The sequence below is a fragment of the Hyperolius riggenbachi genome, chromosome 4 (genome assembly GCF_040937935.1).
Source record: "Hyperolius riggenbachi isolate aHypRig1 chromosome 4, aHypRig1.pri, whole genome shotgun sequence".
NCBI classification, from domain to species: Eukaryota; Metazoa; Chordata; class Amphibia; order Anura; family Hyperoliidae; genus Hyperolius; species Hyperolius riggenbachi.
The window spans coordinates 3,386,018-3,413,406 of NC_090649.1; the positions used below are offsets into that span (position 1 = coordinate 3,386,018).

The following is a 27,389-nucleotide window of genomic DNA, read 5'->3' on the forward strand; positions in this document are numbered from 1 at the left end:
AGGAGTTTCTAGCCCCAGTAATAGGCTCCAGGCTGTCAGGGAGGGGTTTCTAGCCCCAGTAATAGGCTCCAGGCTGTCAGGGAGGGGTCTCTAGCCCCAGTAATAGGCTCTAGGCTGTCAGGGAGGGGTCTCTAGCCCCAGTAATAGGCTCCAGGCTGTCAGGGAGGGGTCTCTAGCCCCAGTAATAGGCTCCAGGCTGTCAGGGAGGGGTCTCTAGCCCCAGTAATAGGCTCCAGGCTGTCAGGGAGGGGTCTCTAGCCCCAGTAATAGGCTCCAGGCTGTCAGGGAGGGGTCTCTAGCCCTAGTAATAGGCTCCAGGCTGTCAGGGAGGGGTTTCTAGCCCCAGTAATAGGCTCCAGGCTGTCAGGGAGGGGTCTCTAGCACCAGTAATAGGCTCCAAGCTGTCAGGGAGGGGTCTCTAGCACCAGTAATAGGCTCCAGGCTGTCAGGGAGGGAACTCTAGCCCCAGTAATAGGCTCCAAGCTGTCAGGGAGGAGTCTCTAGCCTCAGTAATAGGCTCCAGGCTGTCAGGGAGGGGTTTCTAACGTAACTATTTATGATTTTATTTTATTTTTTATGCTATCACTAGATGTCCCCCTTCTATCCTGTGTGCTGAACAGGAAGTGGTGTAACCCTGTGTGCCGAACAGGAAGTGGTGTAACCCTGTGTACCGAACAGGGCGTGGTGTAGCCCTGTGTGCCGAACAGGGCGTGGTGTAGCCCTGTGTGCCGAACAGGGCGTGGTGTAGCCCTGTGTGCCGAACAGGGCGTGGTGTAGCCCTGTGTGCCGAACAGGGCGTGGTGTAGCCCTGTGTGCCGAACAGGGCGTGGTGTAGCCCTGTGTGCCGAACAGGGCGTGGCGTAGCCCTGTGTGCCGAACAGGGCGTGGCGTAGCCCTGTGTGCCGAACAGGGCGTGGCGTAGCCCTGTGTGCCGAACAGGGCGTGGCGTAGCCCTGTGTGCCGAACAGGGCGTGGCGTAGCCCTGTGTGCCGAACAGGGCGTGGCGTAGCCCTGTGTGCCGAACAGGGCGTGGCGTAGCCCTGTGTGCCGAACAGGGCGTGGCGTAGCCCTGTGTGTTTAGTTTTGTGAATGACTAGCGGCTTCTCATTGATATCGGGGCTCTGATCTGTGAATGGGAACACGATCTGGGCCCCCTGACGATCCGGGCCTCCCGATGATCCGGGCCTCCTGATGATCGGGCCGTCTGACGATTCGGGCCGCCCTGTTACATGCCCCCTTTTATCTCTCATGTAGTGATGTTATCCGTTTGTGACTTGGGAATTGTAAAGTGGATCACACTGCTGATCACACGTCAGCCATGATGGGGCGTCACACTGACGTGTTTGTGGGGCGGGGCTGCACAGTGGTAGTTGACGTGTGAGGTGCGGTCTGTGCTTGTACTTTCCTGAACACTTTTTTTCCTCAGATATGGACTGGGACCCAACGGAGGCATAGTCACTGCGCTCAATCTTTTCGCTACCCGCTTTGACCAGGTGAGTCCCACCGGCACACTCCGCCCATAACTAAGGAGTACTGGAGATCCGCCCATAACCTTTCCAAATCTTGTCCAATCAGCTGAATTTACCACAGGAGGACTCCAATGAAGCTGCAGAAACATCTCAAGGAAAATCAGGAATCAGGATGCACCTGAGCTCAATTTTCAGCTTCATGGCAAAGGCTGTGAATACTTACATGTGCTTTCCCCCCCCTTTTTTTCCTGTTAATAAATTTGCTAAAACCTCAGCTCACCTTGGTGTGGGTTGAAAGGAATCCAGGCTGTATGGCAGTAAGGTGGGAGGTGCTCCTCCCTGTATAATGTGTAGGGTGGTCGGTGCTTCCTCATACATGCTGATATTTCTGTTTTAGGTGGTGAAATTTATAGAGAAGAGGCAGCAGAATTGTCGGTGAGTGTAGAATACAGAATTCCCCCATACCAGGCAGTAACCGGAGCCAGGGCCACCATCAGAAATTTTGGGGCCCCTCACACATCAGGCCTGGGCTTCCCCCCCCCCCCCCCCTCCCCCTTCCTGGGCCCACCCACTGGTTTCTGTGTCTGCCCACTAGCCACAGGTAGCCTGGTATAGTTTCACCCAGTATAGGTAGCCTGGTATGGGTGGTGCACCAGTATAGGTGCCCCCAGTATAGGTAGCAAGCTATAGGCGTCCCAGTATAAGTAGCCAAGTATAGTTAATGCCCCAGTATAGGTAGCCAGGTACAGGTGGTGCCCTCAGTAATAGTAGCCGCTTATAGGTGGTGCCCCAGTATAGGTAGCCAGGTATAGGTTGTGCCCCAGTATAGGTATCCAGGTATAGGTGGTTCAAGCCCCAGTATAGGTAGCCAGGTATAGGTGGTGCCCCAGTATAGGTATCCAGGTATAGGTGGTTCAAGCCCCAGTATAGGTATCCAGGTATAGGTGGTTCAAGCCCCAGTATAGGTATCCAGGTATAGGTGGTTCAAGCCCCAGTATAGGTAGCCAGGTATAGGTGGTGCCCCAGTGTAGAAAGTCTGTCTGTAGTGGGCTCACTCATCTGCTCCCCACGTTCAGGCGCTGATGTCACTCTTCTCTTAGTGCTGGGACGTGGTGTGCTGGTTAGTGAGCCACAGGCCCACAGCCAGCACATGTGGCCCTTCAAGTGCTTGGGGGGCAGGGCCCCTAGAAGCCCTGGGCCCCTCACTGCAGTGTCAGTTGCCCCCCCCCCCCCTGATGGCTTCCCTGACCGGAGCCCCCAATATATACCACTATTTGCTGGGATATACTGCAGCGCAGGCTCCACCCTTCACTCCACCCCCTCGTGTCATGTGACTTCTACATCAGTACATGGGAGTACCAACACTGGAAGATCCCACCCCCACGTGTCATGTGACTTCCCTTCAGTGTAAGGGAATACCATAGTTGGCATATGCTGAATACAGCACAGACCCCGCCCATTTCTCTGCCCCCCCCCCCCCAATGTTAGCAGCAGGTTAGTTGTTACTGTGTGTCAGGGCAGTGCACTGATTGGCCCCTCCCACAGGCACCACCATTGGTTAGATGTACACTGATTGGTCTCCTCCTCCCGCCCCCCCCTGCAGGTATGTGCTGATGGACACGCCGGGGCAGATAGAGGTCTTCACGTGGTCAGCCTCTGGAGCCATCATCACCGAGGCCTTGGTAAGTCAGTACGTGATGCTGCATTATATGTGCGGGGAACCTTCTGCTTCCTGTAATCCCGCTCTGTCATATTGTCTCTCCAGGCCTCGTCCTTCCCCTCCGTGGTGGTGTATGTGATGGACACGTCACGCAGTGTCAACCCTGTGACCTTCATGTCTAATATGCTCTATGCCTGCAGGTGAGTCACCTGCCTGACACCAGGCTCCTCCCCTCCTGCCACGTCACCCGTGTACTGTGACACCAGACTCCTCCCCTCCTGCTGCATGTCCCCCTCCTGCCACGTCACCCGTGTACTGTGACACCAGACTTCTCCCCTCTTACTGTGACACCAGACTCCTCCCCTCCTGCCATTTCACCTGTGTACTGTGACACCAGACTCCTCCCCTCCTGCCACGTCACCCGTGTACTATGACACCAGACTCATCCCCTCCTGTCATGTCATGTCACCCGTGTACTGTGACACCAGACTCCTCCCCTCCTGCCACATCACCCATGTACTATGACACCAGACTCGTCACCTCCTGCCACATCTCCCATGCACTATGACACCAGACTCCTCCCCTCCTGCTGCATGTCCCCCTCCTGCCACGTCACCTGACTGTGACACCAGACTCCTCCCCTCCTGCCATTTCACCTGTGTACTGTGACACCAGTCTCCTCCCCTCCTGCTGCATTTTACCCCTTCTGCCACGTCACCTGTGTACTGTGACACCAGACTCCTCCCCTCCTGCCACGTCACCCGTGTACTGTGACACCAGACTCCTCCCCTCCTGCACGTGTCCCCTCCTTCCATATCACCTGTGGACTGACACCAGACTCCTCCCCTCATGCTATGCGTGTCCCCTCCTGCCACGTCACACCTGTACTATGACACCAAACTTCTCCCCTCCTGCCACATCACCTGTTTACTGTGACACCAGACTCCTCCCCTCATGCTACGGCACCTATTTACTGTGACACTAAACTCCTCCCCTCCTGCTACGTCACCTATTTACTGTGACACTAAACTCCTCCCCTCCTGCTACGTCACCTATTTACTGTGACACTAAACTTCTCCCCTCCTGCCACATCAGTGACTGCTGCAATGCTTGATGTATTATCCTTGCTGGTCTGATTGGACACCTGTGCACACGTGACTAATGCCTGATCTTCTCTTCCAGTATCATGTATAAATCCAAACTGCCCTTCATTGTGGTGATGAACAAGGTACATAGTGCTGGCACTTACTGTGTCTCTCCCTCAGCTTCCTGTGTCTCTCCCTCCACTTCCTGTGTTGCACACCCCCTACTTCCTGTGTCGCACACCCCCTACTTCCTGTGTCGCACACCCCCTACTTCCTGTGTCGCACCCCCCCTACTTTCTGTCTCTTCCCCCTCCCCCCCACTTCCTGTGTCGCTCCAGCCCCCCGCCCCGCTCCCTGTGTCGCTCCCTTTACTCCCTGTGTCGCCGCACCCCCCCTGCTTCCTGTGTTGCCGCACCCTCTCCTGCTTCCTGTGTCGCTCCCAGTGTCGCACGCCTCGCTCCGTGTCGCTCCCTCCGCCCCCCCCCCCCCCGCTTCCTGTGTCGCTTACTCCTGCTTCCTGTGCATCTCCCCCCTGCTTCCTGTGTTGCATGCCTCGCTCCCTGTGTTGCTCCCCCCCCCACTTCCTGTGTCATGTGTGTCGCTCACTCCTGCTTCCTGTGCTTCTCCCCTCTGCTTCCTGTGTCGCCGCACCCTCTCCTGCTTCCTGTGTCGCTCCCAGTGTCGCACGCCTCGCTCCGTGTCGCTCCCCCCCCCCCGCTTCCTGTGTCGCTTACTCCTGCTTCCTGTGCTTCTCCCCCCTGCTTCCTGTGTCGCTCACTTCACTTACTTTTGTCGCTCCCCTTACTTCCTGTGTCGGTCCAAGTGTCTGTGTATGAGTGCAGAGTGAGCTGCCGTCCTTGTACAGACAGTACTGTATGAGCGCAGAGTACTGTATGAGTGCAGAGTGAGCTGCCGTCCTTGTACAGACAGTACTGTATGAGCGCAGAGTGAGCTGCCGTCCTTGTACAGACAGTACTGTATGAGCGCAGAGTGAGCTGCCGTCCTTGTACAGGCAGTACTGTATGAGCGCAGAGTGAGCTGCTGTCCTTGTACAGACAGTACTGTATGAGTGCAGAGTGAGCTGCCGTCCTTGTACAGACAGTACTGTATGAGTGCAGAGTGAGCTGCCATCCTTGTACAGACAGTACTGTATGAGCGCAGAGTGAGCTGCCGTCCTTGTACAGACAGTACTGTATGAGCGCAGAGTGAGCTGCCGTCCTTGTACAGACAGCACTGTATGAGCACAGAGTACTGTATGAGCGCAGAGTGAGCTGCCGTCCTTGTACAGACAGTACTGTATGAGTGCAGAGTGAGCTGCCGTCCTTGTACAGACAGTACTGTATGAGTGCAGAGTGAGCTGCCATCCTTGTACAGACAGTACTGTATGAGCGCAGAGTGAGCTGCCGTCCTTGTACAGACAGTACTGTATGAGCGCAGAGTGAGCTGCCGTCCTTGTACAGACAGCACTGTATGAGCACAGAGTACTGTATGAGCGCAGAGTGAGCTGCCGTCCTTGTACAGACAGTACTGTATGACCACAGAGTACTGTATGAGCGTAGAGTGAGCTGCCGTCCTTGTACAGACAGTACTGCAGTGGCGCAGAGTGAGCTGCCGTCCTTGTACAGACAGTACTGCAGTGGCGCAGAGTGAGCTGCCGTCCTTGTACAGGCAGTACTGTATGAGCGCAGAGTGAGCTGCCGTCCTTGTACAGACAGTACTGCAGTGGCGCAGAGTGAGCTGCCGTCCTTGTACAGACAGTACTGCAGTGGCGCAGAGTGAGCTGCCGTCCTTCTACAGACAGTACTGTATGAGCGCAGAGTGAGCTGCCGTCCTTGTACACACAGTACTGTATGAGCGCAGAGTGAGCTGCCGTCCTTGTACAGACAGTACTGTAGGGCCGCAGAGTGAGCTGCCGTCCTTGTACAGACAGTACTGCAGTGGCGCAGAGTGAGCTGCCGTCCTTGTACAGACAGTACTGTATGAGCACAGAGTGAGCTGCCGTCCTTGTACGGATAGTACTATATGAGCGCAAAGTAAGCTGCCCTCCTTGTACAGACAGTACTGTATGAGCGCAGAGTGAGCTGCCGTCCTTGTACAGACAGTACTGTATGAGCGCAGAGTGAGCTGCCGTCCTTGTACAGACAGTACTGTATGAGCGCAGAGTGAGCTGCCGTCCTTGTACAGACAGTACTGTATGGGCGCAGAGTGAGCTGCCGTCCTTGTACAGGCAGTACTGTAGGGGCGCAGAGTGAGCTGCCGTCCTTGTACAGGCAGTACTGTAGGGGCGCAGAGTGAGCTGCCGTCCTTGTACAGGCAGTACTGTATGAGCGCAGAGTGAGCTGCCGTCCTTGTACAGACAGTACTGTATGGGCGCAGAGTGAGCTGCCGTCCTTGTACAGACAGTACTGTATGAGCGCAGAGTGAGCTGCCGTCCTTGTACAGACAGTACTGTATGAGCGCAGAGTGAGCTGCCGTCCTTGTAAAGAAAGTACTGTATGAGCGCAGAGTGAGCTGCCGTCCTTGTACAGACAGTACTGTATAAGCGCAGAGTGAGCTGCTGTCCTTGTACAGACAGTACTATATGGGCGCAGAGTGAGCTGCCGTCCTTGTACAGACAGTACTGTAGGGGCGCAGAGTGAGCTGCCGTCCTTGTACAGACAGTACTGTATGAGCGCAGAGTGAGCTGCCGTCCTTGTACAGACAGTACTGTATGAGCGCAGAGCGAGCTGCCGTCCTTGTACAGGCAGTACTGTATGAGCGCAGAGTGATCTGCCGTCCTTGTACAGGCAGTACTGTATGGGCGCAGAGTGAGCTGCCGTCCTTGTACAGACAGTACTGTATAGGCGCAGAGTGAGCTGCCGTCCTTGTACAGACAGTACTGTATGAGCGCAGAGTGAGCTGCCGTCCTTGTACAGACAGTACTGTATGAGCGCAGAGTGAGCTGCCGTCCTTGTACAGACAGTACTGTATGAGCGCAGAGTGAGCTGCCGTCCTTGTACAGACAGTACTGTATGAGCGCAGAGTGAGCTGCCGTCCTTGTACAGACAGTACTGTATGGGCGCAGAGTGAGCTGCCGTCCTTGTACAGACAGTACTGTATGAGCGCAGAGTGAGCTGCCGTCCTTGTACAGACAGTACTGTATGAGCGCAGAGTGAGCTGCCGTCCTTGTACAGACAGTACTGTATGAGCGCAGAGTGAGCTGCCGTCCTTGTACAGACAGTACTGTATGAGCGCAGAGTGAGCTGCCGTCCTTGTACAGACAGTACTGTATGAGCGCAGAGTGAGCTGCCGTCCTTGTACAGGCAGTACTGTATGAGCGCAGAGTGAGCTGCCGTCCTTGTACAGACAGTACTGTATGGGCGCAGAGTGAGCTGCCGTCCTTGTACAGACAGTACTGTATGAGCGCAGAGTGAGCTGCCGTCCTTGTACAGGCAGTACTGTATAGGCGCAGAGTGAGCTGCCGTCCTTGTACAGACAGTACTGTAGGGCCGCAGAGTGAGCTGCCGTCCTTGTACAGACAGTACTGCAGTGGCGCAGAGTGAGCTGCCGTCCTTGTACAGACAGTACTGTATGAGCACAGAGTGAGCTGCCGTCCTTGTACGGATAGTACTATATGAGCGCAAAGTAAGCTGCCCTCCTTGTACAGACAGTACTGTATGAGCGCAGAGTGAGCTGCCGTCCTTGTACAGACAGTACTGTATGAGCGCAGAGTGAGCTGCCGTCCTTGTACAGACAGTACTGTATGAGCGCAGAGTGAGCTGCCGTCCTTGTACAGACAGTACTGTATGGGCGCAGAGTGAGCTGCCGTCCTTGTACAGGCAGTACTGTAGGGGCGCAGAGTGAGCTGCCGTCCTTGTACAGGCAGTACTGTAGGGGCGCAGAGTGAGCTGCCGTCCTTGTACAGACAGTACTGTATGAGCGCAGAGTGAGCTGCCGTCCTTGTACAGACAGTACTGTATGAGCGCAGAGCGAGCTGCCGTCCTTGTACAGGCAGTACTGTATGAGCGCAGAGTGATCTGCCGTCCTTGTACAGGCAGTACTGTATGGGCGCAGAGTGAGCTGCCGTCCTTGTACAGACAGTACTGTATAGGCGCAGAGTGAGCTGCCGTCCTTGTACAGACAGTACTGTATGAGCGCAGAGTGAGCTGCCGTCCTTGTACAGACAGTACTGTATGGGCGCAGTGTGAGCTGCCGTCCTTGTACAGACAGTACTGTATGGGCGCAGAGTGAGCTGCCGTCCTTGTACAGACAGTACTGTATGGGCGCAGAGTGAGCTGCCGTCCTTGTACAGACAGTACTGTATGAGTGCAGAGTGAGCTGCCGTCCTTGTACAGACAGTACTGTATGAGCGCAGAGTGAGCTGCCGTCCTTGTACAGACAGTACTGTATGAGCGCAGAGTGAGCTGCCGTCCTTGTACAGACAGTACTGTATGAGCGCAGAGTGAGCTGCCGTCCTTGTACAGACAGTACTGTATGAGCGCAGAGTGAGCTGCCGTCCTTGTACAGACAGTACTGTATAGGCGCAGAGTGAGCTGCCGTCCTTGTACAGACAGTACTGTATGAGTGCAGAGTGAGCTGCCGTCCTTGTACAGACAGTACTGTATGAGCGCAGAGTGAGCTGCCGTCCTTGTACAGACAGTACTGTATGAGCGCAGAGTGAGCTGCCGTCCTTGTACAGACAGTACTGTATGAGTGCAGAGTGAGCTGCCGTCCTTGTACAGACAGTACTGTATGAGCGCAGAGTGAGCTGCCGTCCTTGTACAGACAGTACTGTATGAGCGCAGAGTGAGCTGCCGTCCTTGTACAGACAGTACTGTATGAGCGCAGAGTGAGCTGCCGTCCTTGTACAGACAGTACTGTATGGGCGCAGAGTGAGCTGCCGTCCTTGTACAGACAGTACTGTATGAGCGCAGAGTGAGCTGCCGTCCTTGTACAGAGTACTGTATGAGCGCAGAGTGAGCTGCCGTCCTTGTAGAGACAGTACTGTATGAGTGCAGAGTGAGCTGCCGTCCTTGTACAGACAGTACTGTATGAGCGCAGAGTGAGCTGCCGTCCTTGTAGAGACAGTACTGTATGAGTGCAGAGTGAGCTGCCGTCCTTGTACAGACAGTACTGTATGAGCGCAGAGTGAGCTGCCGTCCTTGTAGAGACAGTACTGTATGAGCGCAGAGTGAGCTGCCGTCCTTGTACAGACAGTACTGTATGAGCGCAGAGTGAGCTGCCGTCCTTCTACAGACAGTACTGTATGAGCGCAGAGTGAGCTGCCGTCCTTGTACAGACAGTACTGTATGAGTGCAGAGTGAGCTGCCGTCCTTGTACAGACAGTACTGTATGAGCGCAGAGTGAGCTGCCGTCCTTGTACAGAGTACTGTATGAGCGCAGAGTGAGCTGCCGTCCTTGTAGAGACAGTACTGTATGAGTGCAGAGTGAGCTGCCGTCCTTGTACAGACAGTACTGTATGAGCGCAGAGTGAGCTGCCGTCCTTGTAGAGACAGTACTGTATGAGCGCAGAGTGAGCTGCCGTCCTTGTACAGACAGTACTGTATGAGTGCAGAGTGAGCTGCCGTCCTTGTAGAGACAGTACTGTATGAGTGCAGAGTGAGCTGCCGTCCTTGTACAGACAGTACTGTATGAGCGCAGAGTGAGCTGCCGTCCTTCTACAGACAGTACTGTATGAGCGCAGAGTGAGCTGCCGTCCTTGTACAGACAGTACTGTATGGGCGCAGAGTGAGCTGCCGTCCTTGTAGAGACAGTACTGTATGAGTGCAGAGTGAGCTGCCGTCCTTGTACAGACAGTACTGTATGAGCGCAGAGTGAGCTGCCGTCCTTCTACAGACAGTACTGTATGAGCGCAGAGTGAGCTGCCGTCCTTGTACAGACAGTACTGTATGGGCGCAGAGTGAGCTGCCGTCCTTGTACAGACAGTACTGCAGTGGCACAGAGTGAGCTGCCGTCCTTGTACAGACAGTACTGCAGTGGCACAGAGTGAGCTGCCGTCCTTGTACAGACAGTACTGCAGTGGCACAGAGTGAGCTGCCGTCCTTGTACACACAGTACTGTATGAGCGCAGAGTGAGCTGCCGTCCTTCTACAGGCAGTACTGTATGAGCGCAGAGTGAGCTGCCGTCCTTGTACAGGCAGTACTGTATGAGCGCAGAGTGAGCTGCCGTCCTTGTACAGACAGTACTGTATGAGCGCAGAGTGAGCTGCCGTCCTTGTACAGACAGTACTGTATGAGCGCAGAGTGAGCTGCCGTCCTTGTACAGACAGTACTGTATGAGCGCAGAGTGAGCTGCCGTCCTTGTACAGGCAGTACTGTATGAGCGCAGAGTGAGCTGCCGTCCTTGTACAGACAGTACTGTATGAGCGCAGAGTGAGCTGCCGTCCTTGTACAGACAGTACTGTATGGGCGCAGAGTGAGCTGCCGTCCTTGTACAGACAGTACTGTATGAGTGCAGAGTGAGCTGCCGTCCTTGTAGAGACAGTACTGTATGAGCGCAGAGTGAGCTGCCGTCCTTGTACAGACAGTACTGTATGAGCGCAGAGTGAGCTGCCGTCCTTGTACAGACAGTACTGTATGAGCGCAGAGTGAGCTGCCGTCCTTGTACAGACAGTACTGTATGGGCGCAGAGTGAGCTGCCGTCCTTGTACAGACAGTACTGTATGAGCGCAGAGTGAGCTGCCGTCCTTGTACAGGCAGTACTGTATGAGCGCAGAGTGAGCTGCCGTCCTTGTACAGACAGTACTGTATGGGCGCAGAGTGAGCTGCCGTCCTTGTACAGACAGTACTGTATGAGTGCAGAGTGAGCTGCCGTCCTTGTAGAGACAGTACTGTATGAGCGCAGAGTGAGCTGCCGTCCTTGTACAGACAGTACTGTATGGGCGCAGAGTGAGCTGCCGTCCTTGTACAGACAGTACTGTATGAGCGCAGAGTGAGCTGCCGTCCTTGTACAGACAGTACTGTATGAGCGCAGAGTGAGCTGCCGTCCTTGTACAGGCAGTACTGTATGAGCGCAGAGTGAGCTGCCGTCCTTGTACAGACAGTACTGTATGGGCGCAGAGTGAGCTGCCGTCCTTGTACAGACAGTACTGTATGAGTGCAGAGTGAGCTGCCGTCCTTGTAGAGACAGTACTGTATGAGCGCAGAGTGAGCTGCCGTCCTTGTACAGACAGTACTGTATGGGCGCAGAGTGAGCTGCCGTCCTTGTAGAGACAGTACTGTATGAGCGCAGAGTGAGCTGCCGTCCTTGTACAGACAGTACTGTATGAGCGCAGAGTGAGCTGCCGTCCTTGTACAGACAGTACTGTATGAGCGCAGAGTGAGCTGCCGTCCTTGTACAGACAGTACTGTATGAGCGCAGAGTGAGCTGCCGTCCTTGTACAGACAGTACTGTATGAGCGCAGAGTGAGCTGCCGTCCTTGTACAGACAGTACTGTATAGGCGCAGAGTGAGCTGCCGTCCTTGTACAGACAGTACTGTATGAGCGCAGAGTGAGCTGCCGTCCTTGTAGAGACAGTACTGTATGAGTGCAGAGTGAGCTGCCGTCCTTGTACAGACAGTACTGTATGGGCGCAGAGTGAGCTGCCGTCCTTGTACAGACAGTACTGTATGAGTGCAGAGTGAGCTGCCGTCCTTCTACAGACAGTACTGTATGAGTGCAGAGTGAGCTGCCGTCCTTGTAGAGACAGTACTGTATGAGCGCAGAGTGAGCTGCCGTCCTTGTACAGACAGTACTGTATAGGCGCAGAGTGAGCTGCCGTCCTTGTACAGACAGTACTGTATGAGCGCAGAGTGAGCTGCCGTCCTTGTACAGACAGTACTGTATGAGCGCAGAGTGAGCTGCCGTCCTTGTACAGACAGTACTGTATGAGCGCAGAGTGAGCTGCCGTCCTTGTACAGACAGTACTGTATGAGCGCAGAGTGAGCTGCCGTCCTTGTACAGACAGTACTGTATGGGCGCAGAGTGAGCTGCCGTCCTTGTACAGGCAGTACTGTAGGGGCGCAGAGTGAGCTGCCGTCCTTGTACAGGCAGTACTGTAGGGGCGCAGAGTGAGCTGCCGTCCTTGTACAGACAGTACTGTATGAGCGCAGAGTGAGCTGCCGTCCTTGTACAGACAGTACTGTATGAGCGCAGAGCGAGCTGCCGTCCTTGTACAGGCAGTACTGTATGAGCGCAGAGTGATCTGCCGTCCTTGTACAGGCAGTACTGTATGGGCGCAGAGTGAGCTGCCGTCCTTGTACAGACAGTACTGTATAGGCGCAGAGTGAGCTGCCGTCCTTGTACAGACAGTACTGTATGAGCGCAGAGTGAGCTGCCGTCCTTGTACAGACAGTACTGTATGGGCGCAGAGTGAGCTGCCGTCCTTGTACAGACAGTACTGTATGAGCGCAGAGTGAGCTGCCGTCCTTGTACAGACAGTACTGTATGGGCGCAGAGTGAGCTGCCGTCCTTGTACAGACAGTACTGTATGAGTGCAGAGTGAGCTGCCGTCCTTGTACAGACAGTACTGTATGAGCGCAGAGTGAGCTGCCGTCCTTGTACAGACAGTACTGTATGAGCGCAGAGTGAGCTGCCGTCCTTGTACAGACAGTACTGTATGAGCGCAGAGTGAGCTGCCGTCCTTGTACAGACAGTACTGTATGAGCGCAGAGTGAGCTGCCGTCCTTGTACAGACAGTACTGTATAGGCGCAGAGTGAGCTGCCGTCCTTGTACAGACAGTACTGTATGAGCGCAGAGTGAGCTGCCGTCCTTGTACAGACAGTACTGTATGAGTGCAGAGTGAGCTGCCGTCCTTGTACAGACAGTACTGTATGGGCGCAGAGTGAGCTGCCGTCCTTGTACAGACAGTACTGTATGAGTGCAGAGTGAGCTGCCGTCCTTGTAGAGACAGTACTGTATGAGCGCAGAGTGAGCTGCCGTCCTTGTACAGACAGTACTGTATGAGCGCAGAGTGAGCTGCCGTCCTTGTACAGACAGTACTGTATGAGCGCAGAGTGAGCTGCCGTCCTTGTACAGACAGTACTGTATGGGCGCAGAGTGAGCTGCCGTCCTTGTACAGACAGTACTGTATGAGCGCAGAGTGAGCTGCCGTCCTTGTACAGGCAGTACTGTATGAGCGCAGAGTGAGCTGCCGTCCTTGTACAGACAGTACTGTATGGGCGCAGAGTGAGCTGCCGTCCTTGTACAGACAGTACTGTATGAGTGCAGAGTGAGCTGCCGTCCTTGTAGAGACAGTACTGTATGAGCGCAGAGTGAGCTGCCGTCCTTGTACAGACAGTACTGTATGGGCGCAGAGTGAGCTGCCGTCCTTGTACAGACAGTACTGTATGAGCGCAGAGTGAGCTGCCGTCCTTGTACAGACAGTACTGTATGAGCGCAGAGTGAGCTGCCGTCCTTGTACAGGCAGTACTGTATGAGCGCAGAGTGAGCTGCCGTCCTTGTACAGACAGTACTGTATGGGCGCAGAGTGAGCTGCCGTCCTTGTACAGACAGTACTGTATGAGTGCAGAGTGAGCTGCCGTCCTTGTAGAGACAGTACTGTATGAGCGCAGAGTGAGCTGCCGTCCTTGTACAGACAGTACTGTATGGGCGCAGAGTGAGCTGCCGTCCTTGTAGAGACAGTACTGTATGAGCGCAGAGTGAGCTGCCGTCCTTGTACAGACAGTACTGTATGAGCGCAGAGTGAGCTGCCGTCCTTGTACAGACAGTACTGTATGAGCGCAGAGTGAGCTGCTGTCCTTGTACAGACAGTACTGTATGAGTGCAGAGTGAGCTGCCGTCCTTGTACAGACAGTACTGTATGAGCGCAGAGTGAGCTGCCGTCCTTGTACAGACAGTACTGTATAGGCGCAGAGTGAGCTGCCGTCCTTGTACAGACAGTACTGTTTGAGCGCAGAGTGAGCTGCCGTCCTTGTACAGACAGTACTGTATGAGCGCAGAGTGAGCTGCCGTCCTTGTACAGACAGTACTGTATGAGCGCAGAGTGAGCTGCCGTCCTTGTACAGACAGTACTGTATGAGCGCAGAGTGAGCTGCCGTCCTTGTACAGACAGTACTGTATAGGCGCAGAGTGAGCTGCCGTCCTTGTACAGACAGTACTGTATGAGCGCAGAGTGAGCTGCCGTCCTTGTACAGACAGTACTGTATGGGCGCAGAGTGAGCTGCCGTCCTTGTACAGACAGTACTGTATGAGCGCAGAGTGAGCTGCCGTCCTTGTACAGACAGTACTGTATGGGCGCAGAGTGAGCTGCCGTCCTTGTACAGACAGTACTGTATGAGTGCAGAGTGAGCTGCCGTCCTTGTACAGACAGTACTGTATGAGCGCAGAGTGAGCTGCCGTCCTTGTACAGACAGTACTGTATGAGCGCAGAGTGAGCTGCCGTCCTTGTACAGACAGTACTGTATGAGCGCAGAGTGAGCTGCCGTCCTTGTACAGACAGTACTGTATGAGCGCAGAGTGAGCTGCCCTCCTTGTACAGACAGTACTGTATAGGCGCAGAGTGAGCTGCCGTCCTTGTACAGACAGTACTGTATGAGTGCAGAGTGAGCTGCCGTCCTTGTACAGACAGTACTGTATGAGCGCAGAGTGAGCTGCCGTCCTTGTACAGACAGTACTGTATGAGCGCAGAGTGAGCTGCCGTCCTTGTACAGACAGTACTGTATGAGCGCAGAGTGAGCTGCCGTCCTTGTACAGACAGTACTGTATGGGCGCAGAGTGAGCTGCCGTCCTTGTACAGACAGTACTGTATGAGCGCAGAGTGAGCTGCCGTCCTTGTACAGAGTACTGTATGAGCGCAGAGTGAGCTGCCGTCCTTGTAGAGACAGTACTGTATGAGTGCAGAGTGAGCTGCCGTCCTTGTACAGACAGTACTGTATGAGCGCAGAGTGAGCTGCCGTCCTTGTAGAGACAGTACTGTATGAGTGCAGAGTGAGCTGCCGTCCTTGTACAGACAGTACTGTATGAGCGCAGAGTGAGCTGCCGTCCTTGTAGAGACAGTACTGTATGAGTGCAGAGTGAGCTGCCGTCCTTCTACAGACAGTACTGTATGAGCGCAGAGTGAGCTGCCGTCCTTGTAGAGACAGTACTGTATGGGCGCAGAGTGAGCTGCCGTCCTTGTACAGACAGTACTGTATGAGTGCAGAGTGAGCTGCCGTCCTTCTACAGACAGTACTGTATGAGTGCAGAGTGAGCTGCCGTCCTTGTAGAGACAGTACTGTATGAGCGCAGAGTGAGCTGCCGTCCTTGTACAGACAGTACTGTATAGGCGCAGAGTGAGCTGCCGTCCTTGTACAGACAGTACTGTATGAGCGCAGAGTGAGCTGCCGTCCTTGTACAGACAGTACTGTATGAGCGCAGAGTGAGCTGCCGTCCTTGTACAGACAGTACTGTATGAGCGCAGAGTGAGCTGCCGTCCTTGTACAGACAGTACTGTATGAGCGCAGAGTGAGCTGCCGTCCTTGTACAGACAGTACTGTATGGGCGCAGAGTGAGCTGCCGTCCTTGTACAGGCAGTACTGTAGGGGCGCAGAGTGAGCTGCCGTCCTTGTACAGGCAGTACTGTAGGGGCGCAGAGTGAGCTGCCGTCCTTGTACAGACAGTACTGTATGAGCGCAGAGTGAGCTGCCGTCCTTGTACAGACAGTACTGTATGAGCGCAGAGCGAGCTGCCGTCCTTGTACAGGCAGTACTGTATGAGCGCAGAGTGATCTGCCGTCCTTGTACAGGCAGTACTGTATGGGCGCAGAGTGAGCTGCCGTCCTTGTACAGACAGTACTGTATAGGCGCAGAGTGAGCTGCCGTCCTTGTACAGACAGTACTGTATGAGCGCAGAGTGAGCTGCCGTCCTTGTACAGACAGTACTGTATGGGCGCAGAGTGAGCTGCCGTCCTTGTACAGACAGTACTGTATGAGCGCAGAGTGAGCTGCCGTCCTTGTACAGACAGTACTGTATGGGCGCAGAGTGAGCTGCCGTCCTTGTACAGACAGTACTGTATGAGCGCAGAGTGAGCTGCCGTCCTTGTACAGACAGTACTGTATGAGCGCAGAGTGAGCTGCCGTCCTTGTACAGACAGTACTGTATAGGCGCAGAGTGAGCTGCCGTCCTTGTACAGACAGTACTGTATGAGCGCAGAGTGAGCTGCCGTCCTTGTACAGACAGTACTGTATGAGTGCAGAGTGAGCTGCCGTCCTTGTACAGACAGTACTGTATGAGCGCAGAGTGAGCTGCCGTCCTTGTACAGACAGTACTGTATGAGCGCAGAGTGAGCTGCCGTCCTTGTACAGACAGTACTGTATGAGCGCAGAGTGAGCTGCCGTCCTTGTACAGACAGTACTGTATGGGCGCAGAGTGAGCTGCCGTCCTTGTACAGACAGTACTGTATGAGCGCAGAGTGAGCTGCCGTCCTTGTACAGACAGTACTGTATGAGCGCAGAGTGAGCTGCCGTCCTTCTACAGACAGTACTGTATGAGCGCAGAGTGAGCTGCCGTCCTTGTACAGACAGTACTGTATGAGTGCAGAGTGAGCTGCCGTCCTTGTACAGACAGTACTGTATGAGCGCAGAGTGAGCTGCCGTCCTTGTACAGAGTACTGTATGAGCGCAGAGTGAGCTGCCGTCCTTGTAGAGACAGTACTGTATGAGCGCAGAGTGAGCTGCCGTCCTTGTACAGACAGTACTGTATGAGTGCAGAGTGAGCTGCCGTCCTTGTACAGACAGTACTGTATGAGCGCAGAGTGAGCTGCCGTCCTTGTACAGAGTACTGTATGAGCGCAGAGTGAGCTGCCGTCCTTGTACAGACAGTACTGTATGGGCGCAGAGTGAGCTGCCGTCCTTGTACAGACAGTACTGTATAGGCGCAGAGTGAGCTGCCGTCCTTGTACAGACAGTACTGTATGAGCGCAGAGTGAGCTGCCGTCCTTGTACAGACAGTACTGTATGAGCGCAGAGTGAGCTGCCGTCCTTGTACAGACAGTACTGTATGAGTGCAGAGTGAGCTGCCGTCCTTGTACAGACAGTACTGTATGAGCGCAGAGTGAGCTGCCGTCCTTGTAGAGACAGTACTGTATGAGTGCAGAGTGAGCTGCCGTCCTTGTACAGACAGTACTGTATGAGCGCAGAGTGAGCTGCCGTCCTTGTAGAGACAGTACTGTATGAGCGCAGAGTGAGCTGCCGTCCTTGTACAGACAGTACTGTATGAGCGCAGAGTGAGCTGCCGTCCTTCTACAGACAGTACTGTATGAGCGCAGAGTGAGCTGCCGTCCTTGTACAGACAGTACTGTATGAGTGCAGAGTGAGCTGCCGTCCTTGTACAGACAGTACTGTATGAGCGCAGAGTGAGCTGCCGTCCTTGTACAGAGTACTGTATGAGCGCAGAGTGAGCTGCCGTCCTTGTAGAGACAGTACTGTATGAGTGCAGAGTGAGCTGCCGTCCTTGTACAGACAGTACTGTATGAGCGCTGAGTGAGCTGCCGTCCTTGTAGAGACAGTACTGTATGAGCGCAGAGTGAGCTGCCGTCCTTGTACAGACAGTACTGTATGAGCGCAGAGTGAGCTGCCGTCCTTGTAGAGACAGTACTGTATGAGTGCAGAGTGAGCTGCCGTCCTTGTACAGACAGTACTGTATGAGCGCAGAGTGAGCTGCCGTCCTTCTACAGACAGTACTGTATGAGCGCAGAGTGAGCTGCCGTCCTTGTACAGACAGTACTGTATGGGCGCAGAGTGAGCTGCCGTCCTTGTAGAGACAGTACTGTATGAGTGCAGAGTGAGCTGCCGTCCTTGTACAGACAGTACTGTATGAGCGCAGAGTGAGCTGCCGTCCTTCTACAGACAGTACTGTATGAGCGCAGAGTGAGCTGCCGTCCTTGTACAGACAGTACTGTATGGGCGCAGAGTGAGCTGCCGTCCTTGTACAGACAGTACTGCAGTGGCACAGAGTGAGCTGCCGTCCTTGTACAGACAGTACTGCAGTGGCACAGAGTGAGCTGCCGTCCTTGTACAGACAGTACTGCAGTGGCACAGAGTGAGCTGCCGTCCTTGTACACACAGTACTGTATGAGCGCAGAGTGAGCTGCCGTCCTTCTACAGGCAGTACTGTATGAGCGCAGAGTGAGCTGCCGTCCTTGTACAGGCAGTACTGTATGAGCGCAGAGTGAGCTGCCGTCCTTGTACAGACAGTACTGTATGAGCGCAGAGTGAGCTGCCGTCCTTGTACAGACAGTACTGTATGAGCGCAGAGTGAGCTGCCGTCCTTGTACAGACAGTACTGTATGAGCGCAGAGTGAGCTGCCGTCCTTGTACAGGCAGTACTGTATGAGCGCAGAGTGAGCTGCCGTCCTTGTACAGACAGTACTGTATGGGCGCAGAGTGAGCTGCCGTCCTTGTACAGACAGTACTGTATGAGCGCAGAGTGAGCTGCCGTCCTTGTACAGACAGTACTGTATGAGCGCAGAGTGAGCTGCCGTCCTTGTAGAGACAGTACTGTATGAGCGCAGAGTGAGCTGCCGTCCTTGTACAGACAGTACTGTATGGGCGCAGAGTGAGCTGCCGTCCTTGTACAGACAGTACTGTATGGGCGCAGAGTGAGCTGCCGTCCTTGTACAGACAGTACTGTATGAGCGCAGAGTGAGCTGCCGTCCTTGTACAGACAGTACTGTATGAGCGCAGAGTGAGCTGCCGTCCTTGTACAGACAGTACTGTATGAGCGCAGAGTGAGCTGCCGTCCTTGTACAGACAGTACTGTATGGGCGCAGAGTGAGCTGCCGTCCTTGTACAGACAGTACTGTATGAGCGCAGAGTGAGCTGCCGTCCTTGTACAGAGTACTGTATGAGCGCAGAGTGAGCTGCCGTCCTTGTAGAGACAGTACTGTATGAGTGCAGAGTGAGCTGCCGTCCTTGTACAGACAGTACTGTATGAGCGCAGAGTGAGCTGCCGTCCTTGTAGAGACAGTACTGTATGAGTGCAGAGTGAGCTGCCGTCCTTGTACAGACAGTACTGTATGAGCGCAGAGTGAGCTGCCGTCCTTGTAGAGACAGTACTGTATGAGCGCAGAGTGAGCTGCCGTCCTTGTACAGACAGTACTGTATGAGCGCAGAGTGAGCTGCCGTCCTTCTACAGACAGTACTGTATGAGCGCAGAGTGAGCTGCCGTCCTTGTACAGACAGTACTGTATGAGTGCAGAGTGAGCTGCCGTCCTTGTACAGACAGTACTGTATGAGCGCAGAGTGAGCTGCCGTCCTTGTACAGAGTACTGTATGAGCGCAGAGTGAGCTGCCGTCCTTGTAGAGACAGTACTGTATGAGTGCAGAGTGAGCTGCCGTCCTTGTACAGACAGTACTGTATGAGCGCAGAGTGAGCTGCCGTCCTTGTAGAGACAGTACTGTATGAGCGCAGAGTGAGCTGCCGTCCTTGTACAGACAGTACTGTATGAGCGCAGAGTGAGCTGCCGTCCTTGTAGAGACAGTACTGTATGAGTGCAGAGTGAGCTGCCGTCCTTGTACAGACAGTACTGTATGAGCGCAGAGTGAGCTGCCGTCCTTCTACAGACAGTACTGTATGAGCGCAGAGTGAGCTGCCGTCCTTGTACAGACAGTACTGTATGGGCGCAGAGTGAGCTGCCGTCCTTGTAGAGACAGTACTGTATGAGTGCAGAGTGAGCTGCCGTCCTTGTACAGACAGTACTGTATGAGCGCAGAGTGAGCTGCCGTCCTTCTACAGACAGTACTGTATGAGCGCAGAGTGAGCTGCCGTCCTTGTACAGACAGTACTGTATGGGCGCAGAGTGAGCTGCCGTCCTTGTACAGACAGTACTGCAGTGGCACAGAGTGAGCTGCCGTCCTTGTACAGACAGTACTGCAGTGGCACAGAGTGAGCTGCCGTCCTTGTACAGACAGTACTGCAGTGGCACAGAGTGAGCTGCCGTCCTTGTACACACAGTACTGTATGAGCGCAGAGTGAGCTGCCGTCCTTCTACAGGCAGTACTGTATGAGCGCAGAGTGAGCTGCCGTCCTTGTACAGGCAGTACTGTATGAGCGCAGAGTGAGCTGCCGTCCTTGTACAGACAGTACTGTATGAGCGCAGAGTGAGCTGCCGTCCTTGTACAGACAGTACTGTATGAGCGCAGAGTGAGCTGCCGTCCTTGTACAGACAGTACTGTATGAGCGCAGAGTGAGCTGCCGTCCTTGTACAGGCAGTACTGTATGAGCGCAGAGTGAGCTGCCGTCCTTGTACAGACAGTACTGTATGGGCGCAGAGTGAGCTGCCGTCCTTGTACAGACAGTACTGTATGAGCGCAGAGTGAGCTGCCGTCCTTGTACAGACAGTACTGTATGAGCGCAGAGTGAGCTGCCGTCCTTGTAGAGACAGTACTGTATGAGCGCAGAGTGAGCTGCCGTCCTTGTACAGACAGTACTGTATGAGCGCAGAGTGAGCTGCCGTCCTTGTACAGACAGTACTGTATGGGCGCAGAGTGAGCTGCCGTCCTTGTAGAGACAGTACTGTATGAGTGCAGAGTGAGCTGCCGTCCTTGTACAGACAGTACTGTATGAGCGCAGAGTGAGCTGCCGTCCTTCTACAGACAGTACTGTATGAGCGCAGAGTGAGCTGCCGTCCTTGTACAGACAGTACTGTATGGGCGCAGAGTGAGCTGCCGTCCTTGTACAGACAGTACTGCAGTGGCACAGAGTGAGCTGCCGTCCTTGTACAGACAGTACTGCAGTGGCACAGAGTGAGCTGCCGTCCTTGTACAGACAGTACTGCAGTGGCACAGAGTGAGCTGCCGTCCTTGTACACACAGTACTGTATGAGCGCAGAGTGAGCTGCCGTCCTTCTACAGGCAGTACTGTATGAGCGCAGAGTGAGCTGCCGTCCTTGTACAGGCAGTACTGTATGAGCGCAGAGTGAGCTGCCGTCCTTGTACAGACAGTACTGTATGAGCGCAGAGTGAGCTGCCGTCCTTGTACAGACAGTACTGTATGAGCGCAGAGTGAGCTGCCGTCCTTGTACAGACAGTACTGTATGAGCGCAGAGTGAGCTGCCGTCCTTGTACAGGCAGTACTGTATGAGCGCAGAGTGAGCTGCCGTCCTTGTACAGACAGTACTGTATGGGCGCAGAGTGAGCTGCCGTCCTTGTACAGACAGTACTGTATGAGCGCAGAGTGAGCTGCCGTCCTTGTACAGACAGTACTGTATGAGCGCAGAGTGAGCTGCCGTCCTTGTAGAGACAGTACTGTATGAGCGCAGAGTGAGCTGCCGTCCTTGTACAGACAGTACTGTATGGGCGCAGAGTGAGCTGCCGTCCTTGTACAGACAGTACTGTATGGGCGCAGAGTGAGCTGCCGTCCTTGTACAGACAGTACTGTATGAGCGCAGAGTGAGCTGCCGTCCTTGTACAGACAGTACTGTATGAGCGCAGAGTGAGCTGCCGTCCTTGTACAGACAGTACTGTATGAGCGCAGAGTGAGCTGCCGTCCTTGTACAGACAGTACTGTATGGGCGCAGAGTGAGCTGCCGTCCTTGTACAGACAGTACTGTATGAGCGCAGAGTGAGCTGCCGTCCTTGTACAGAGTACTGTATGAGCGCAGAGTGAGCTGCCGTCCTTGTAGAGACAGTACTGTATGAGTGCAGAGTGAGCTGCCGTCCTTGTACAGACAGTACTGTATGAGCGCAGAGTGAGCTGCCGTCCTTGTAGAGACAGTACTGTATGAGTGCAGAGTGAGCTGCCGTCCTTGTACAGACAGTACTGTATGAGCGCAGAGTGAGCTGCCGTCCTTGTAGAGACAGTACTGTATGAGCGCAGAGTGAGCTGCCGTCCTTGTACAGACAGTACTGTATGAGCGCAGAGTGAGCTGCCGTCCTTCTACAGACAGTACTGTATGAGCGCAGAGTGAGCTGCCGTCCTTGTACAGACAGTACTGTATGAGTGCAGAGTGAGCTGCCGTCCTTGTACAGACAGTACTGTATGAGCGCAGAGTGAGCTGCCGTCCTTGTACAGAGTACTGTATGAGCGCAGAGTGAGCTGCCGTCCTTGTAGAGACAGTACTGTATGAGTGCAGAGTGAGCTGCCGTCCTTGTACAGACAGTACTGTATGAGCGCAGAGTGAGCTGCCGTCCTTGTAGAGACAGTACTGTATGAGCGCAGAGTGAGCTGCCGTCCTTGTACAGAGTACTGTATGAGCGCAGAGTGAGCTGCCGTCCTTGTAGAGACAGTACTGTATGAGTGCAGAGTGAGCTGCCGTCCTTGTACAGACAGTACTGTATGAGCGCAGAGTGAGCTGCCGTCCTTGTAGAGACAGTACTGTATGAGTGCAGAGTGAGCTGCCGTCCTTGTACAGACAGTACTGTATGAGCGCAGAGTGAGCTGCCGTCCTTCTACAGACAGTACTGTATGAGCGCAGAGTGAGCTGCCGTCCTTGTACAGACAGTACTGTATGGGCGCAGAGTGAGCTGCCGTCCTTGTAGAGACAGTACTGTATGAGTGCAGAGTGAGCTGCCGTCCTTGTACAGACAGTACTGTATGAGCGCAGAGTGAGCTGCCGTCCTTCTACAGACAGTACTGTATGAGCGCAGAGTGAGCTGCCGTCCTTGTACAGACAGTACTGTATGGGCGCAGAGTGAGCTGCCGTCCTTGTACAGACAGTACTGCAGTGGCACAGAGTGAGCTGCCGTCCTTGTACAGACAGTACTGCAGTGGCACAGAGTGAGCTGCCGTCCTTGTACAGACAGTACTGCAGTGGCACAGAGTGAGCTGCCGTCCTTGTACACACAGTACTGTATGAGCGCAGAGTGAGCTGCCGTCCTTCTACAGGCAGTACTGTATGAGCGCAGAGTGAGCTGCCGTCCTTGTACAGGCAGTACTGTATGAGCGCAGAGTGAGCTGCCGTCCTTGTACAGACAGTACTGTATGAGCGCAGAGTGAGCTGCCGTCCTTGTACAGACAGTACTGTATGAGCGCAGAGTGAGCTGCCGTCCTTGTACAGACAGTACTGTATGAGCGCAGAGTGAGCTGCCGTCCTTGTACAGGCAGTACTGTATGAGCGCAGAGTGAGCTGCCGTCCTTGTACAGACAGTACTGTATGGGCGCAGAGTGAGCTGCCGTCCTTGTACAGACAGTACTGTATGAGCGCAGAGTGAGCTGCCGTCCTTGTACAGACAGTACTGTATGAGCGCAGAGTGAGCTGCCGTCCTTGTAGAGACAGTACTGTATGAGCGCAGAGTGAGCTGCCGTCCTTGTACAGACAGTACTGTATGAGCGCAGAGTGAGCTGCCGTCCTTGTACAGACAGTACTGTATGGGCGCAGAGTGAGCTGCCGTCCTTGTACAGACAGTACTGTATGAGCGCAGAGTGAGCTGCCGTCCTTGTACAGACAGTACTGTATGAGCGCAGAGTGAGCTGCCGTCCTTGTACAGACAGTACTGTATAGGCGCAGAGTGAGCTGCCGTCCTTGTACAGACAGTACTGTATGAGCGCAGAGTGAGCTGCCGTCCTTGTACAGACAGTACTGTATGAGTGCAGAGTGAGCTGCCGTCCTTGTACAGACAGTACTGTATGAGCGCAGAGTGAGCTGCCGTCCTTGTACAGACAGTACTGTATGAGCGCAGAGTGAGCTGCCGTCCTTGTACAGACAGTACTGTATGAGCGCAGAGTGAGCTGCCGTCCTTGTACAGACAGTACTGTATGGGCGCAGAGTGAGCTGCCGTCCTTGTACAGACAGTACTGTATGAGCGCAGAGTGAGCTGCCGTCCTTGTACAGACAGTACTGTATGAGCGCAGAGTGAGCTGCCGTCCTTCTACAGACAGTACTGTATGAGCGCAGAGTGAGCTGCCGTCCTTGTACAGACAGTACTGTATGAGTGCAGAGTGAGCTGCCGTCCTTGTACAGACAGTACTGTATGAGCGCAGAGTGAGCTGCCGTCCTTGTACAGAGTACTGTATGAGCGCAGAGTGAGCTGCCGTCCTTGTAGAGACAGTACTGTATGAGCGCAGAGTGAGCTGCCGTCCTTGTACAGACAGTACTGTATGAGTGCAGAGTGAGCTGCCGTCCTTGTACAGACAGTACTGTATGAGCGCAGAGTGAGCTGCCGTCCTTGTACAGAGTACTGTATGAGCGCAGAGTGAGCTGCCGTCCTTGTACAGACAGTACTGTATGGGCGCAGAGTGAGCTGCCGTCCTTGTACAGACAGTACTGTATAGGCGCAGAGTGAGCTGCCGTCCTTGTACAGACAGTACTGTATGAGCGCAGAGTGAGCTGCCGTCCTTGTACAGACAGTACTGTATGAGCGCAGAGTGAGCTGCCGTCCTTGTACAGACAGTACTGTATGAGTGCAGAGTGAGCTGCCGTCCTTGTACAGACAGTACTGTATGAGCGCAGAGTGAGCTGCCGTCCTTGTAGAGACAGTACTGTATGAGTGCAGAGTGAGCTGCCGTCCTTGTACAGACAGTACTGTATGAGCGCAGAGTGAGCTGCCGTCCTTGTAGAGACAGTACTGTATGAGCGCAGAGTGAGCTGCCGTCCTTGTACAGACAGTACTGTATGAGCGCAGAGTGAGCTGCCGTCCTTCTACAGACAGTACTGTATGAGCGCAGAGTGAGCTGCCGTCCTTGTACAGACAGTACTGTATGAGTGCAGAGTGAGCTGCCGTCCTTGTACAGACAGTACTGTATGAGCGCAGAGTGAGCTGCCGTCCTTGTACAGAGTACTGTATGAGCGCAGAGTGAGCTGCCGTCCTTGTAGAGACAGTACTGTATGAGTGCAGAGTGAGCTGCCGTCCTTGTACAGACAGTACTGTATGAGCGCTGAGTGAGCTGCCGTCCTTGTAGAGACAGTACTGTATGAGCGCAGAGTGAGCTGCCGTCCTTGTACAGACAGTACTGTATGAGCGCAGAGTGAGCTGCCGTCCTTGTAGAGACAGTACTGTATGAGTGCAGAGTGAGCTGCCGTCCTTGTACAGACAGTACTGTATGAGCGCAGAGTGAGCTGCCGTCCTTCTACAGACAGTACTGTATGAGCGCAGAGTGAGCTGCCGTCCTTGTACAGACAGTACTGTATGGGCGCAGAGTGAGCTGCCGTCCTTGTAGAGACAGTACTGTATGAGTGCAGAGTGAGCTGCCGTCCTTGTACAGACAGTACTGTATGAGCGCAGAGTGAGCTGCCGTCCTTCTACAGACAGTACTGTATGAGCGCAGAGTGAGCTGCCGTCCTTGTACAGACAGTACTGTATGGGCGCAGAGTGAGCTGCCGTCCTTGTACAGACAGTACTGCAGTGGCACAGAGTGAGCTGCCGTCCTTGTACAGACAGTACTGCAGTGGCACAGAGTGAGCTGCCGTCCTTGTACAGACAGTACTGCAGTGGCACAGAGTGAGCTGCCGTCCTTGTACACACAGTACTGTATGAGCGCAGAGTGAGCTGCCGTCCTTCTACAGGCAGTACTGTATGAGCGCAGAGTGAGCTGCCGTCCTTGTACAGGCAGTACTGTATGAGCGCAGAGTGAGCTGCCGTCCTTGTACAGACAGTACTGTATGAGCGCAGAGTGAGCTGCCGTCCTTGTACAGACAGTACTGTATGAGCGCAGAGTGAGCTGCCGTCCTTGTACAGACAGTACTGTATGAGCGCAGAGTGAGCTGCCGTCCTTGTACAGGCAGTACTGTATGAGCGCAGAGTGAGCTGCCGTCCTTGTACAGACAGTACTGTATGGGCGCAGAGTGAGCTGCCGTCCTTGTACAGACAGTACTGTATGAGCGCAGAGTGAGCTGCCGTCCTTGTACAGACAGTACTGTATGAGCGCAGAGTGAGCTGCCGTCCTTGTAGAGACAGTACTGTATGAGCGCAGAGTGAGCTGCCGTCCTTGTACAGACAGTACTGTATGGGCGCAGAGTGAGCTGCCGTCCTTGTACAGACAGTACTGTATGGGCGCAGAGTGAGCTGCCGTCCTTGTACAGACAGTACTGTATGAGCGCAGAGTGAGCTGCCGTCCTTGTACAGACAGTACTGTATGAGCGCAGAGTGAGCTGCCGTCCTTGTACAGACAGTACTGTATGAGCGCAGAGTGAGCTGCCGTCCTTGTACAGACAGTACTGTATGGGCGCAGAGTGAGCTGCCGTCCTTGTACAGACAGTACTGTATGAGCGCAGAGTGAGCTGCCGTCCTTGTACAGAGTACTGTATGAGCGCAGAGTGAGCTGCCGTCCTTGTAGAGACAGTACTGTATGAGTGCAGAGTGAGCTGCCGTCCTTGTACAGACAGTACTGTATGAGCGCAGAGTGAGCTGCCGTCCTTGTAGAGACAGTACTGTATGAGTGCAGAGTGAGCTGCCGTCCTTGTACAGACAGTACTGTATGAGCGCAGAGTGAGCTGCCGTCCTTGTAGAGACAGTACTGTATGAGCGCAGAGTGAGCTGCCGTCCTTGTACAGACAGTACTGTATGAGCGCAGAGTGAGCTGCCGTCCTTCTACAGACAGTACTGTATGAGCGCAGAGTGAGCTGCCGTCCTTGTACAGACAGTACTGTATGAGTGCAGAGTGAGCTGCCGTCCTTGTACAGACAGTACTGTATGAGCGCAGAGTGAGCTGCCGTCCTTGTACAGAGTACTGTATGAGCGCAGAGTGAGCTGCCGTCCTTGTAGAGACAGTACTGTATGAGTGCAGAGTGAGCTGCCGTCCTTGTACAGACAGTACTGTATGAGCGCAGAGTGAGCTGCCGTCCTTGTAGAGACAGTACTGTATGAGCGCAGAGTGAGCTGCCGTCCTTGTACAGACAGTACTGTATGAGCGCAGAGTGAGCTGCCGTCCTTGTAGAGACAGTACTGTATGAGTGCAGAGTGAGCTGCCGTCCTTGTACAGACAGTACTGTATGAGCGCAGAGTGAGCTGCCGTCCTTCTACAGACAGTACTGTATGAGCGCAGAGTGAGCTGCCGTCCTTGTACAGACAGTACTGTATGGGCGCAGAGTGAGCTGCCGTCCTTGTAGAGACAGTACTGTATGAGTGCAGAGTGAGCTGCCGTCCTTGTACAGACAGTACTGTATGAGCGCAGAGTGAGCTGCCGTCCTTCTACAGACAGTACTGTATGAGCGCAGAGTGAGCTGCCGTCCTTGTACAGACAGTACTGTATGGGCGCAGAGTGAGCTGCCGTCCTTGTACAGACAGTACTGCAGTGGCACAGAGTGAGCTGCCGTCCTTGT

General features: G+C 54.3%; 1 protein-coding gene across 1 annotated transcript in view; it reads left to right on the top strand.

The window, feature by feature from the left end:
• Positions 1-27,389, top strand: part of GPN1 (GPN-loop GTPase 1) — a 127,144-nt gene that overhangs the window by 29,691 nt on the left and 70,064 nt on the right. The window contains exons 4-8 of the mRNA XM_068279816.1: positions 1,427-1,493; positions 1,867-1,904; positions 3,073-3,151; positions 3,235-3,329; positions 4,312-4,357. Of these exons, the coding sequence (XP_068135917.1) occupies positions 1,427-1,493; positions 1,867-1,904; positions 3,073-3,151; positions 3,235-3,329; positions 4,312-4,357 (325 nt within the window). The remainder of the gene's footprint in view (positions 1-1,426; positions 1,494-1,866; positions 1,905-3,072; positions 3,152-3,234; positions 3,330-4,311; positions 4,358-27,389) is intronic.